Genomic DNA, 16,988 nt, shown 5'->3' on the forward strand with positions numbered 1-16,988 from the left:
TTGAAAATTTTCGGCGTAATTGTTTATTTAATTATAAATTAGATCCTGCTCAATATTTAACAGCTCCATCACTTAGCTGGGATGCCATGTTGCGTAAAACTAATATTCAGCTTGAATTATTAACAGATATTGATATGCTTCATTTTTTTAAAAAGGGAATACGTGGAGGTATAAGTCAATGTAGCACTAGATTTGCTACTGCAAATAATCAGTATTGTGAAAATTATGATTGTTCTAAACCTACTTCCTATATTCTTTATTTAGACGCAACAAATCTTTATGGTTACGCCATGAGTCAATACCTTCCACATGGTGATTTTCGGTGGTTAGATGGTGTAGAAATCACTAATTTTGATTGTTTATCAATCGATGATGAATCTCCGAAGGGGTATGTTTTGGAAGTTGATTTAACATATCCTGAAACATTGCATGATCATCACAACGACTTACCGTTTTGCCCTGAAAATATAATACCTCCTAATGGTAAAGATCCCAAACTTGTATTAACGTTGTTACCGAAACATAAATATATTATCCATTATAGAAATCTAAAACAATGTGTTGAACAAGGGTTAAAGGTGGCTAAAATTTATCGAATTCTAGAATTTTCTCAATCACCGTGGCTAAAACCTTATATTGAATTGAATACGAATTTACGTAATTCCTCAGATAATGAATTTGATAAAAGCACATATAAGAATTACACCAACTCTATTTATGGGAAAACTATGGAAAACGTTGATAAAAGGGTTGATATTAAACTATTATCCCACTGGGAAAACTTACCCGGTAGTATCGGTGCTGAAGGATTTATTAGTATGCCGAATTTCCACTCAGTTTCAATATTTTCTGACAATTTAGTCGCAATTCAAATGAATATTTTAAAAATTGTTTACGACAAACCGGTATATGTCGGTTTTTCAATTTTAGAAATATCCAAAATTCGTATGTATGATTTCTTTTACAACTATATTAAAGCTAAATATATGGGTGATGCAACCCTTTTGTATACCGACACTGATTCTTTAATTTTACATATTCAAACAGAAAACGTGTACCGCGATATTAAAGAAAACCTTGATTTATTTGATACATCTAATTACCCAGTAGATAATATTTTTAATATACCCAAAACACCATCAGTAGTTGGTAAATTAAAGGATGAGTTTAAAGGTGAACCAATTACGAATTTTTGTGGTACTGGTGCCAAAGCTTATTGTGTGACATTGAGTAACAATAAACATTGTAAAAAAGCTAAAGGGATTTCCAAAAACGTTATAAATAAATCTTTAACATTTACGGATTATAAACAAGTGGTTGATAATGCTAATGCAAAGATTTATCGTAAAATGTATACATTTAAGTCGCATTTACATGAAATGTATACCGAGTTAAAAAATAAGGTTGCTTTAACTTCCCACGATGATAAGAGGTATGTTATACCTGGAACTATTAACACATTAGCGTGGGGTCATTACAAAATAGATACGTTTACACCTGATCAACAACAAAACAATCTCGATTATTTAATCCAACAAGCTAAACTACTTCTACCAGAAGAAGAAAATAATGATGGGCGTGAATTTTATGTAGATAGTTTTGAAATGGATTTATTATAAAATCGTAGTGGGGTGCTAACCATCTGTTGGTGGGGGGTTTTAGTTTATAACGTGTTGTAAAGAAAACTTATACAGTCGTTCTTCAGCTTCACTGCTAGTAACTAATATTTACAATGTGGATGTGTTACGTTACCGACATCGAAGTTACGGATTTAAAGAGTGGTGTTGAAAGTTTACACCAACTTTTCTCCAATTTGGAATTTGATGCTTCTCATGAAGCCATTTATGGTGCAGTGCGTCCATCACCATATTCTTCAGAATATTGTATAGAATTAGCCAAAAAATATGAAAAAGGTGTTGAAATTTGCGACTTGTATCTTAAAAACCAAATCTGTTTATATGGATTTGTATCGTTACTAAAAGTTGTAGAATTGGATGGTTATTTAATTCGAATAAAAAAATTTCTCCCATCTGCTTTATATGGAAAAGAAGAAAATAATGAAGGTGATACTTGTAGTAATGAGGATATTGACGTAGACATTCATGATCCTGAAGATGGTTCAAGTAAATCATAAACGTAATAATATTATAATTAGATTTTATTGTACCAGCGATAGTAATTAATAAACATATTTTTTGTACTAATAATTGTTTTATTTTAATGAGGTGAACTCCCACTACATATTCTCAGTACTAAATGAAACTACCTTGTTGGGTGTAGATGGTGTAAATGTATTAAATAAAAATCAAGTTGTTACTAATTCTTGTTTATTTCATAGACTACCTTTAACGGGGGAATTTTTTATATTTCCCATCCTTCATTTCTCAACAGTCGTCGACCGGTCGTTGACTGTTCGTTGACTTCTGAACCGTTTGTTAACTTCTTATCTGTTCGTTGACTACTTGACCTGTCGTTGACTTCTTGACCGGTCGTTGACCTGGTCAATGGTGGGAGGTATACAAAATGGTGGGAGGTATGAAGTGGTGGGAGGTATAATGTGGTGGGGGGTGTAATGTGGTGGGGTATAATGTGGTGGGGGGTGTAATGTGGTGGTGGTATAAAATGGTGGAATGAGAGTTCTGGCCGCACAACCCCCACCCCTTTTTGTACCCCCCACTCCTACCCTGTATACCCCCCACCTGTATAATTGGGGGTGGGGGGTATACAGGGTAGGAGTGGGGGGTACAAAAAGGGGTGGGGGTTGTGCGGCCAGAACTCTCATTTGCCCACTACTTTGCTTATTTGGTATTCAATTCTCTATTCACTAATATAAACATTAACATAATTATTTATACAGGGTGTTCAAAAAAACAGTTTTTTAATTAAAATAATTGAGACAAAAAGAAGAATGTATGTAATTTATTTAATTCAAAATGCGTTTTATTACTGCCAGAAAACAGAAAAAGCCATTATTTGACAAATAAACATTGATTTTCGCTTAAACGAAATATTTAAACTGGCAAGAGGCAAGTGGGTGGCAGCTTTAACATTGAATTTAAGCGAAAAACAATATTTATTTGCCAAATAAACATTTGTTCCTGTTTTCTGACAACATTAAAACGTATTTTGAATTAGACAAATTACATACATTCTTCTTTTTGTCTCAATTATTTTAAATAAAAAAAAATGTTTTTTTGAACACCTTGTATAAATAATTATGTTAATGGTTATATTATGGAATAGAGAATTGAATATCCTTTCAAATGAGCTATCACATGACCCCTATTCTTATTTAAAAAAATCATCGATTACGTCATCACGCCCAGATGGATGACGTCACTAACATGATATATATGCCAAAAAATTGAAAATTAAAAATAAAAATCGACCTGTGTCGGGATTTTTCCTTAGAGTCGCCGGTTTACGAAATAATGAATTTATGCGTTACTTTATGGACGCACTGTATTTACAGATTATACAACATATTATGACAGAATCTCGAATCAAATGACTGTTGTTGAAAAGCCCTATTTCATATGCATCTGTAGATGTAATGTGACATTTTTTGTCACAACTCGATATTTTAAAAATACCGTCTATACAGGGTGTCTCAGACTAATTTATTCACGTTATACCTCTTAAACGAATAGAGATTTTCAAATGGGACAAAAACTGATCTATTCCATTTGTAATACGCTTTAATATTGCGTAGAGAAAATCATCCCCCAAATATTCATCCCTTAGTTACAACCCCCAACTTTAATTTTTTTAATAGCACCCTGTACATTTTTTTATAGTTTTGGATGTGGTCTTCTATCGTCTATTCAACAGATTTTTTAAAAATAAAATCGGTTCGTAAAAGTGATCAAGGAAATATCAGGTTATTTTTGTTAATAATTGTGTCCCAGACTAATTTATCCAGGCTATATTTCTTAAACGAATAGAGATTTTCGAGTGGGACAAAAACTTATCTATTCCACTTGTAATACACTTTAATAAGGCGTAGAAAAAATTCATCCCTTAGTTACAGGGTGCTATTAAAATAATTAAAGTTAGGGGTTGTAACTAAGAGATGAATATTTAGGGAATGATTTTTTTCTACGCCATATTAAAGTATATTACAAATGGAATAGATCAATTTATGTCCCATTCGAAAATCTATATTCGTTTAAGAAATATGATAAATTAGTCTGGGACACATAATTAACAAAAATAAACTGATATTTTCTTGATTACTTACAAACCGATTTTATTTTTAAAAAATCTATTGAATAGACGATAGAAGATCACATCCAAAACTATAGAAAAATATACAGGATGCTATTAAAAAAATTAAAGTTAGGGATTGTAACTAAGGGACGAATATTTAGGGGATGGCTTTTTCTACGCCATATTAAAGAGTATTACAAATGGATAGATCAGCTTTGCCCCCTTCGAAAATCTCTATTCGTTTAAAAGATATAGCCTGGATAAATTAGTTTGTGACACCCTGTATACGTTGTGCCACATTACATCAATGAAAATTAGACGTCTATAGACGTTTTTCGAATTTCCGAATTGCAAATCGAAACGTAAAGATTTTAACGTATACAGATTTTTAATTATAACTATTGTTTATTCTCATAAAAATAGTAGTTAATACAAAAATGCCACAATAAAATAGTTTCAGAAAATATATCACCTTCTACTGTACCTACTATATTTCTGTAACAGTCTGTATACTGTGTTAGTAGTAGTATTATCACTTATTATTATATTGACATTCGTTTTTAGCTTGAAGATTTAATTCATAATACGGACGCTGGCGAAAACTGGAACGTGGACCCAGTTCTACGTCAAGCTTGTGACCCAGTTGTCAATCTAGCATGCAAAAATATTCACGGAGGCAATGGTCGCGTTATCTCCTGCCTGATGGACAATATGCGATCGGACGTTATGACGGAGGATTGCGAAAGTGCTCTCCTAGAAATACAGTATTTCGTTGCCAGAGATTTCGTCCTTGATCCACAGTTGTACCGAGCGTGCAGTCAAGATGCGACTAAATTTTGTCACTTCGTAGCAGAGTCTGACAATTCTGTAGGGCCCAGTTATTCCAGACAAGTTTTGCCATGTCTTTACAGGTATGTATATCCGTTTATACGCAAAAAATGATTAGACAGGAAGGCACCTGGCCGGACTGCCTATCGAACTAATTATGATATTTAAAAAAAAATCACTTATCCTTTCTGAACTTCTTAATGCGATCTACAAGTCAGGAGCGATACCCAATTACTGATTAATGTCAACATTTATTATCATAATTCTTTAGAAAACTATTTCAATAAACTAATGCAAAACTAATGATTATATAAAAATCACAGAACTGTAAGCTTAATGATGCGTGTGCAAAAAATTGGATACTAAAAAAATGACATTATTGAGACACAGTTTGGATTCCGAAATAGAGTTCGCGCAACAGAGACATTATTTAGTATAAATGTGCTAACTCGACGCTGACTTTGTGCCTCAACAAAGATATGTGTGCCTGTTTTATGGATTACGAAAAAGCTTTAGACAGAGTTCGACATGAATCACTAATGAAAGTTCTGAATGAAAAACAACTCAGAAGTTTAGAAAACTTATATCACGCACTAACGGCCAACGTCGAAATAGATAACCAATATACCGAAAATATCAAGATCAAACGCGGAGTACGATAGGGCTGTATACTTTTGCCACTACTGTTCAATATACAATGAAACATATGCAGATGACACCGTACTGCTAGCAAAACTATTAGAAATATTAGTTCAAAAAGTTTACTGTTCCAGTAGAAAAAGAAAGCTAGTATCCAATATGGTTTGAATATGAACAAATAGTAGACCATCAGTTTATATTATAGGGTTACTTTATCAATATAAATACCTGGAACCTCTAATCAAGTTAAAATCACGAATTGAAATAGCACATAATCTTCTTCAAGTACCATCTGCCATCTTCGCGACGGATTTCATCATAACTATTCGGACTTTAGAGGCGGCTGTTCTGAAAAGTTCATTTGATGTACATCTGTACCATTCTCTCAGGTTGCGCAGCCATAATATTCTACGTCTCCCTATGCTTCTTTTTCCTTGAATTTTTCCCTGCATAATGAGTTGGAGCAAGTTGTAATATGTCCGAGATATTCCATTTTTCTGGTTTTGATTGTATTTAAGACTTCCACTTCTTCATTCATTTTTCTGCGAACATCTTTGTTTGTAACATGTTCTATCCGTGATATTTTCAGAATTCTTCTATACACCTACAACTTGAATGATTCCAGTTTTTTCATTGATGCCGCATTCAAGGTCCAAGCTTCCATTCCATAAAACAGAGTCGAGAAAACGTAGTATCTAGCCGACCTTACTCTTAGCTCTAACTTCAAATCACTGATGCATAGCACCCTTTTCATTTTCTTAAAATGTTACTCTAGCCTTTTCTATTCTAATTTTAATTTCCTGGAAGTAATCATTTGTGGAACTGCTCATTATTCCAAGATATGGATATTGATCTACATGCTGTAGACATTGTATACGACATTGGTTCCGTTTATGAGGAGATTCTCGTTATTTCTTTAAGTTTTAGATATTCTCATAAATTTTGTCTTCTTGATGTTCATTGTTAGACCATATTATTAGATATACGCCGCTATTCTGTACACCAGTTTCTTAAGGTCTTCAATATTTTCGGCTAAGATGACAGTGGCATTCGCATATCTAATGTTAACGGGCACTCCATTATCTTTATTCCAGCTGTTTCGCCCTTAAAAAGGATCTCTTCCGAGTAGGTATTAAAAAGACAGCTGTTCTTTAACACGTACTTTTGCTCGCTGCTTGTAGTATAAATGCTTATACATATAAAATGAAAAAATTATTTTTGTTGAAGAACCTTTCAATACCTCGTTTATTAGATAATATTAGCCCTCTTCATTTAGCTCGACACATAGACCTGGATCCCGTGTACCAAAAAAAAGTTGATTAATAGCAAGCTGAAAATTTGTTATTAGCTTAACGGTGTTTAGTCGGACAAACTTTGATGTACGGGAACACTGGAACAGGGGAAGTTTTAATTGTGGAACAGTTTAAAAATTTGGAACGTCAGATTACGAAAACGTCCCATGTATTTTGTCGGACATAACATCCAATTGATTTGTTACCCTTTAATTAAACTCTCATGAAAAAATCAGACTGCTATTACTAACCAACATGATTCCTGTCATTTGACATGTTCTTCGTGTTCCACTCATTAAAATGCCCAGTTGGTGATAAACACCAGTCTGATTTTTGCATGAGAGTTTAATGAAATGGTAACAAATCAGTTGGAAGTTCTGTCCGACAAAATACATGGAACGTTTTCGTAGTCTAACGTTCCAAATTTTTAACCTGTTCCACAAGTAAAACTTCCCCTGTTCCAGTGTTCCCCATCCAAGTTTGTCCGACTAGACACCTTTAACTATTAACAAATTTTCAGCTTGCCATTAATCAACTTTTTTTTGGTACGCGGGATCCAGTGATAACAGTGCCAAAGATCGTATTTAAACTTAAGTGAATGATAATGGTCTCGTTTCCGGCCAAGTGGCCAAACATTCGGGTCATGTATTACCTAACTTGAGATTGCATCTTACAGTTAATGTTGATGGTTTCAATTTTTCGGCCAAAGCGCTGAAGATCGTTTTTAACATTGTTAGACCAATCAAGTTAGGTTTTTACTCGATATAACTGAAAGGACAGCGTTTGACAGTTGAAATGTGTAGTATGAGATATTACAAAAAGACTACCATCTTGGGATTCATCAATTTTTTAGTGGAACAATTTTTAAATTAACAACAAAAACGTCAAACTTAGTTTTTTGCTCATAACTTAAAAACTTGTTTATTTAGGGATTTGACGTTCACAGGTAACTTTTTCAGACAAAAAAGATACATCGAATGAGATACGCTAAATGAAAATCGGTTAATAAACAAAAAAGTTATTGCAAAACGGACGACAAAATCGCTGTTTTTGGATATTGTTAATAACAATTTTATTGTTGATTAAAATTTGTTTAAATGTATCTAAACTTGAGGGTATGGTGTGCAAAAAATGGTCCAGATCTGTTAAATAGTTTTTGCGAAATTGAATTTGTTTATAAAATTTTTTGAAAAACGAGCTAATTTCTGAGGCTGGTCCAGTTAATTTGGCTGACTGGATTTCAATTATCTGGTGCTTATTTCCTTCGTTAAGATATATACTAATAGCCTATGAAAAAAAATTTTAAAAAAAGTTACATTTATGTTCTCAAAATTATTTGTTAATAAATAGGTAGCACTTTTTAAGCTTATAAACAATTACAATAACTCCGTGGAAATTAGATCAAATTAAATGGCAATAAAAAATACGGAAAGCTGATTAAAATACACAACTTTAAAAAAAAAATTAAAAGTCCTACCATCCAGGGGGGCTGAGATGGCCCCTTTTTTAAAAAAATCACTGTTACGTTGATTTAACAACATTAAGAGCTGAAATTAACTAATCTTTTATAAGAAAAGTCAAAGTTTTTAACAAAATTTTTGTCTTAAAAAAAATATTACAAATTGTTTAAACAGAAGTGTTATAAACAAAGAGTATTTTGCGTTCTGAGTAAAAAATAACGGGCGTAGCGGCTGGCGTAGCCGAATGAGAATGAATTCGCGCGCTATTACACTAATAGCCGGTATAGGTGAAATTTGCTAGTCATTTTAGACACGATAAGAGCCTAAACTTAAATAGTAGAACCTAAAGGAAAACGTATGAACACTGTGCCGTCACGTTTTAGTGACACACATGCGTCGACAGTGGCGCATCAAAGTTTCCACTTATGGACGTGATAAATAAATTAAAAGGTCACTCACAAAAAAATCATTCACTAACAGAATTCAATTTATTTCACTTTTTAAGTTCTATGTGATTAACAAATAAGACTAGTAATACTTAATAACGTAATTTTAACCCACCACACCTTCCCCACCATCAAAAACCAAAAAAAAAATTCCGATTTTTTTTTTTTAGGAGGGATGCAATCAATTTTTAATTTTCAAAAAATTCACACGCGTAATTGAGGCTTTTACAAAATATGTCTATTTTTATGGACCTACCTGTAGGTTAAGTGTACATCACCTCAAAAAAAAATATTTTTTTTGTTCAGAGAAAAATTGGGGATGGCTGCAGGTCTAATTTTTTTAATCTTGTATTTAATGTATTTTATCAAACACTACATTTCTAATTTTTTTCAGACTTTTCCTTAAGGTTTGCCACGTTCAATAATCCAAAATAACTATTTTTTATTGATTTTTGGGGGTTTGAACGTATTTTTAAATATTCTAATTAACTCAGTTACTTTAATTTTCATATAACCTATAAAACACACGATTGACTTTGATACATTGATTTGATCTATGTATTTTGACGTCTATAAAATAGGGAAAATCCCCAAAAACCATCTAAAAAACAGTTTTTCGGATTTTTGAAAGTGGCGAACCTTACGAAAAATCTTATAAAAATTAGGAATATAGTGTTTGATAATATACACAAGATTAAAAAAAATTAGACTCGCAGCCATCCCCAAAAAAAGTTAAACGTTTTTTTCCGAAAAAAAATATTTTAATTAGAGGTTATGTACACTCAATTTACAGGTCCATAAAAAAGAGACATGTTTTTTAAAAGCCTCAATTGTTCATGTGAATATTTTTGAAATTTAAAAATTGATTGCATTCCACCTAAAAAAAAAATAAAGACGAAAAATGTTTTTTTAGGGTGGCGGAAGGAGGAATGGGGTGGTGGGTTAAAATTAGGTTATTACGTATTATCAGTCTTACTTGTTAATCACATAGAACTTAAAAAATGAAAAAAATTAAATTCTATTAGTGAAGGAGGCTAACTTTTAATTTATTTATCCCGTCCATAAGTGGAAACTTTGATGCGCCACTGTCGACGCATGTGCGCCCCTAAAACGTGACGGCATAGTGTTCATACGTTTTCTTTTAGGTTCTACTATTTAAGTTTAGGCTCTTATCGTGTCTAAAATGACTAGCAAATTTCACCTATACTGGCTATTAGTATAATAGCGCGCGAATTCAGTCTCATTCGGCTACGCCAGCCGCTACGTCCACTATTTTTTACTCGGAACGCAAAATACTCTTTGTTTATAACACTTCTGTTTAAACAATTTGTAATATTTTTTCTAGCTAAAAATTTTGTTGCAAACTTTGACTTTTCTTATAAAAGATTGGTTAATTTCAGCTCTTATATTGGTAATTAATGTAACAGTGATTTTTTTTAAAAGGGGCCATCTCAGCCCCCCCTGGACGATAGCACTTTTATTTTTTTTAAGTTGTGCATTTTAATGAGCTTTCCCTATTTTTTATTGCCATTTAATTTGATCTAATTTCCACGGAGTTATTGTAATTGTTTATAAGCTTAAAAAGGGCTATTTATTAACAAATAATTTTGAGTACATAAATGTAACTTTTTTTTTAATTTTTTTCATAGGCTATTAGTATACATCTTATCGAAGGAAATAAGCCCCAGATCATTGAAATCCAGTCAGCCAAATTAACTGGACCAGCCTCAGAAATTAACTCGTTTTTCAAAAAATTTTATAAACAAATTCAATTTCGCAAAAACTATTTAATAGATCTGGACCATTTTTTGCACACCATTCAAACACTATAATACCCTCAAGTTTAGATACATTTAAACAAATTTTAATCAATAATAAAATTGTTATTAACAATATCCAAAAACAGCGATTTTGTCGTCCGTTTTGCAATAACTTTTTTGTTTATTAACCGATTTTCATCTAGCTATCTCATTTGATGTATCTTTTTTGTCTGAAAAGGTTACCTGTGAACGTCAAATCTTTAAATAAAAAGTTTTTAAGTATGAGCAAAAAACTAAGTTTGACGTTTTTGTTGTTAATTTAAAAATTGTTCCACTAAAAAATTGATGAATACCAAGATGGTAGTATTTCTGTAATATCTCATACTACACATTTCAATGTCAAACACTGTCCTTTCAGGTATGTCGAAAAAAGGCTAATTTTTTACTAACTTGATTGATTAATTGAGTGTGTAAACACCTCGTTTCCGACCAAAGAGCCAACCATTCGTGTATTAGTACCGATTTATCACGAAGTGATAAAAAGTGGTAAAGTTTCTTGGCAAAGGCCTGTTCTAGTAAATTTTATTATATGCACAATTCATTTGACAAAATATAATTCTTTTCTCTTGTTTATCAAAGCCCAATTTCCAGTCTGAAGATTTCTCTCCCACATTTAGTGGCATATCTTCTACGAGGTGGGGAAACCCCAACAAGGTCGAAAATTAAAGATAAAAAATTGTTGAAACATAAAAATATATTAGATGATCATGAAACTTACTGTAGACAGACAAATTCTTCTTCTTCTTCTTCTTTTTGTGTAGACATGACTCTGTCTGTTTTTCATGTGCCTCCAGTAAGTTGTCATTCCATCGTTTTTGTGGTATTCCCACTGATCGTCTTCCTATTGGGGAACCGTCTCTGGCCGTCCTTACTACTCTATTTGTTGTCATTCGGCTTATGTGGTCGTTCCATTCTACTCTTCTGTTTTTCACGCAGTTATTAATGTTGTCCACCTTGCATCTCCGTCGTATATCTGCATTTCTGGCTCTATTCCATAGTGTCTTACCATCGATTTTTCATCTTTGCTGTTTCTAGCATTTTTTTGTCCTTTCTGTACCAGGTCGTGTTTCTGCCGTGTATGTCATTATTGGTCACATGCCTGTTTTGTAAATTCTGCCTTTCACTTCTTTTCCAATATTTTTATTTCTCCGTATTGTTTCATTCATACAGCCTGCGGATCTGTTTGCTTTATTCACCTGATCTTCCACTTCTGTTTCGAGCTTTCCGTAGCTAGATGGTGTGATGCCTAGATATTTAAACTCCATGACTTGTTCTATTATCTGACCCTCCAGCTATAATTTACACCTTATTAGATTTGCTGTTATAACCATGCATTTAGTCTTTTTTGGAGAAATTAACATGTTAAATTTTCTAGCGGTTATATTAAATTTGTTCAGCATACGTTGTAAATCATCTTCACTTTGAGAGATTAGTATTGCGTCGTCTGCATAGCAGATTACTTTAAGTTGTTTTTCTTCCATTTGGTATCCTGTATTTGTTATTACTTTTTTTATTATTTCATCCATGATCAGGTTAAGCAATAGAGGACTCGGGGAGTCTCCCTGTCTTATCTCATTGCCAGCTTCAATTGGGTCAGTTAGTTCTTCATCTACTTTTACTCTTATGGTGTTGTTCTGGTAGATTTTTTCGATCTCGATTTCGATTTTAATTATACTTAGAGGTACCTCTTGCGTACAGACAAATAAATTCAATCCAAAAAATTAAGCGTGCATATAAGTTATTATTTATGTATCTGATGTAGGATGTAGTTTGGGTTTATCTTTTTTATGTGTTTTGGTTGGTGTTTCATCCACATTGCTCTTTGTGGATCATCATATATGATTTATTATAAATGACCTCCTATCATTTCTTGGTCTTACTCTTTTCATTCTTTCATCTGTTACCCATTTTATTATTTGCTTAGGAAGTCGTCTATCATCCATTCTTTGGAGATGGTCATACATAATACGTTTCCTGCGTTCAATTTGTTCAATAAAGTTGTTGAGTCTCTCATATTTTGTCGTTGGGTATCCAGTCTTGATTTTCTGGCAGATCTTCGCCAGAAGTCCATTTATAATGACAGTAAGCGACGTTCTAGGGATTTATTTAGTTGCCATGCTTCGGATCCGTACTGTACGATACTTTTAAAAATTGTGTTAAAGATGAGGCCTTGCTACAAGTAATTAATGGTTTAACTGCTCATCAAATGTCCTTTTGAGAACAGCAATCAATAAAATACAAATAGTCATGATGGTTGCCAACTTTTGCAAGAAGTTGACACCATAAGAAGAAGTTATCCATTTATAGTTGCATAAGTTGTGTTTAAACGTCAGTATAAAGGCGCTGGTGAGGATGTCAGTTTTTATATTTCGGGTCTCATTTAACAAGTCTTATTCATGTGGTATTTTCTTCTCTTAGACACGCTTATCAATCCCAAGAATCTCTACAAATCGACAAGACGTGTATCCAGCAAATCAGGCGCGTGATGCGACAAAGAGCCGTAAGCGTGAACCTGCAGCCCGAAATAGAAGAAGCTTGTGTTAAGGATCTGAGTTTCTACTGTCAAGACAAGTTAAAGAAAGGTGAGGAAATGCAGTGTCTTCAAGACCACCTAGAAGATCTAGAAGAAAAATGTCAGGATATCGTTGAATCTTTTACTGAGATGGAAGCTGAACGAGTGGAATTGAATCCTTATATTTCAAAATACTGTAGTAAAATTATCGAGCCACTTTGTGGAAAGGACGATGATGTAGTGGACTGTCTTATTGGTAAGTACTTTTTTTAAAGCTGTATTAACTTGGAATAGGTGTTTTTAGAACCTGGCTATGGAACAAACGTGTGGTGAGACCGCTCCCGTCTGGAAAAATTTATGATTCGGTTTCTTTGTGGATTCCTATTTAAAAATGTCCCATTTAAACAAATCTGAAGGGTGCCGGGCGGAATTTTTGGGCAGAAATTGTTTAAACAATTTTTTTTAAACAAATACAAAAGATCAGGTTTTTTTGCTCCCGGAGATATTTTTGAGTTTTGTGGGTCATTCTGAACAAGAAAGGTATCTTGTAAATTTTCTCAGAAATTGATAGTTTTTGAGTTATAGGCGATTTAAAATCTGAAAAATGCAAAAATACGCATTTTCGAGGCTTAAAAACTCATATTCAAATTAGTATTTTTAAGGTTGCCAGATACTTAAATTGTAGAATAAATATTCAGCTTCAAGATTCTGAAGAGTGATCGCGTCTAACTTTAATTTATACCGTTGTTTTTTAATTGTTAAATATGCGTGTTTATCCGATATTTATGCGGGTGCGGCGCGCGCCGTTTCAAAAATCTCCTATTTTCCTCCGAAAAATATTTTTTCTAGATTCTTTGGGACATTCTAAATAAAATAAGTTTCTTGACATTTTTCTCAAAAGTTAATAGTTTTAAAGTTATAAGCGATTTAAAATCCGAAAATGCGTTTTTTTGTCATCTTTTGGATTTTAAATCGCTTAACTTAAAAACTATTAACTTTTGAGAAAAATGGCAAGAAACTTATTTTATTTAGAATATCACAAATAATCTAGAAAAAATATTTTTTGGATGCAAATAGGAGATTTTTGAAATGGAGCGCGCCGCACCGGCCAAAAAATCGGATAAACACGCATATTTAACAATTAAAAAACAACGGTATAAATTAAAGTTAGACCCGATCACTCTTCAGAATCTTGAAGCTGAATGTTCAGTCTTCAGTCCTAAGTATCTGGCAACCTCAAAAATACTAATTTAAATATGAGTTTTTAAGCCTCGAAAATGCGTATTTTCGCATTTTTCAGATTTTAAATCGCCTATAACTCCAAAACTGTCAATTTCTGAGAAAAATTACAAGATACCTTTCTTGTTTAGATTGGCCCAAAAAATCTAAAAATATATGTAACAAAAAAACACGATCTTTTGTATTTGTTTAAAAAAATTGTTTAAACAATTTCTGCCCAAAAATTCCGCCCGGCACCCTTCAGATTTGTTTAAAGGGGACATTTTTGAATAGGAATCCACAAAGAAACCGAATCAGAAATGTTTTTCAGACGGGAGCGGTCTCACCACATGGACTATTAATGTTTTTCCATAAGAGATAATAGGCTTTCTTAGAAACCTAGCTATGTTAGAATAAACATAATGATGTAGATAACACGTTTTTTATAAAGTTCTTTTCAATGACTAGTCCGGTTTTACAAGAGATGAAGTCAGTAATTCGCATAATATGCACTTATGGGACGAAGAGAATCCACACGGCATTACCCAAACAACGAACTGTCATACATTCATGGAAAATATTTTGTTCGGAATAATGGGAATTCATTTAAATTTACCGCCATAAAATATCCTGTCATCTCTATAAAAACTTTGGATACTTTAACCATTACTATGTACAGTAACAGAATAGCAACAGAGACTAGACAGGTAGATAGATATATAGAACAATAGATAGATATAGAGTGATGAGCGCGCTAATAACCGGCAAAATAGCGCAAAAGATGGAAAACATAATACATTGCGAAACAAAAAGAGATGAAACTAGTGGAGATGGAAATGATCGTTATAAACGTATAAATTAACATTAAATTACATAATTTCTTACCTTTAGACGTATCAGAGGTGGGAAAGGTGGGACGTATCAAAGGTGGGAAACTATGTAATGTAATGTTAATTTATACGTTTATAACGACCATTTCCACCTCTACTACTTTCATCTCTTTTTGTTTCACAATGTATTATGTTTTCCATCTTTTGCGCTATTTTGCCGGTTATTATCGCGCTCATCACTGTATACACACATCGGAAAAGTCTAAGGATATATAACAATAAAATTAATAAAAATAAATACATGTTGTCGTTTAATTTCAAATAAATTTGTAGAGTTACTCATTCTGTATATTTTTGTGAGTAAAACAAAACGGCAAAAGTGATAATGAATATTTGACAACGTTTTTAACAGGAGAGAAAAAACTATGGTTTGTATACTGCAGTAAATATTCTGGTAGTTCCGATTCTGTTCGTGTTATAAAGTTCTTGTTTAGTTAGTGCAGCGTTTCCCAACCGGTGGGTCGCGACCCATTAGTGGGTCGCGGGCGGATTTCAAGTGGGTCGCCGCGTGGCTCTTACAGCAGCTGAGTAACGTACAACAGACCGGTTTTTTCCCAGGCGCCAGTCCGACCGGTTTTCTCCCACTCGCTCTCTTACTCGGACCCAAACACTCGGTTCTTGTTCTCAATCTGGTTCTGGTAGTCTGGTATTTGCCCGAGTAATAACATACTACAGTGGCTTAATACTCTTTCTAGCGTTGGTTTTGTTTAAAAGTAGTGAAGTTTTCACTAGTTTTTATATTATTTAACGATGGAAAACTGCCTGAAAAGTGTGTCTTGTGTTAAGAGAAAACTGCAATCTACTGGCGAAGGTGATCTCATTCGTCCATCTTCTAGCAATGAGCTAAACTACCTCCGGTATTTTCATATGTTAATAAAGGGAAGAGAATATTACGAAAATATTGCCCTGAATACCTTCAATACGGTTTCCTAAATCTTAGCTAAACCTTTCGAAAGTATGAAGCCTTCAAAACTTCATTTCAACCACATTTCAACTAAACATCTTCTTCTTATGGTGCCTTCTCACTGACTGAAGGTTGGCTATAACTACAGCAAATTGCTCTCTATCTTGAGCGGTTCTTAGTATCGAATGTGTGCCATGCCTGTCCAGTCTCTTACGTTCTTCAACCAGGAGCATTTTCTTCTTCCTGGACCTCTTCTTCCTTCCACTTTCCCTTCCATTATGAGTCGTAAAAAGTTGTAAAAAGTAAACATCTAGAAACCTTCAATAAACCTTTGATGTTTTTTCAAAGAACTGATTTCGACTCGATCGAATATGGAGAATGTGGCTTTGGGACAAGGTAATAAATAAAATTACCATGGCCTCTTACCAGCTATCTTTGCTAATAGCAAAGAATAGCGCTCCGCACACAGCAGGGGGCTGCGTGCGGGAGCAGCGCTCATTTTGCCCGGGGCGGAAATAATTTCGTCAGTTCTGTTTGACGAAAAACCAGATCAACAGAATATGTAACATGCCCCTATCCAACACTACAGTGACACGTCGAATCAAGGAAATGTCTGTTAACGTAATGGAGAGTTTAATATCTGCTATGAAAGAAAATGACTTTTATTCTTTACAATTAGACGAAAGTAGAGATATTGCTGACAAAGCTAATTTATTATGCTTCGTAAGGTTTAGTTTCAGTGGATCAGTTGAAGAAGAAATGTTATTTTG

General features: G+C 33.5%; 1 protein-coding gene across 1 annotated transcript in view; it reads left to right on the forward strand.

Annotated features, from left to right (window-relative positions):
• The window catches only part of LOC126882098 (Golgi apparatus protein 1), a 155,795-nt gene that overhangs the window by 87,715 nt on the left and 51,092 nt on the right, over positions 1–16,988 (forward strand). The window contains exons 4-5 of the mRNA XM_050646947.1: positions 4,774–5,120; positions 13,113–13,462. Of these exons, the coding sequence (XP_050502904.1) occupies positions 4,774–5,120; positions 13,113–13,462 (697 nt within the window). The remainder of the gene's footprint in view (positions 1–4,773; positions 5,121–13,112; positions 13,463–16,988) is intronic.

Source organism: Diabrotica virgifera, chromosome 3 (assembly GCF_917563875.1).
Source record: "Diabrotica virgifera virgifera chromosome 3, PGI_DIABVI_V3a".
Lineage (NCBI taxonomy): Eukaryota > Metazoa > Arthropoda > Insecta > Coleoptera > Chrysomelidae > Diabrotica > Diabrotica virgifera.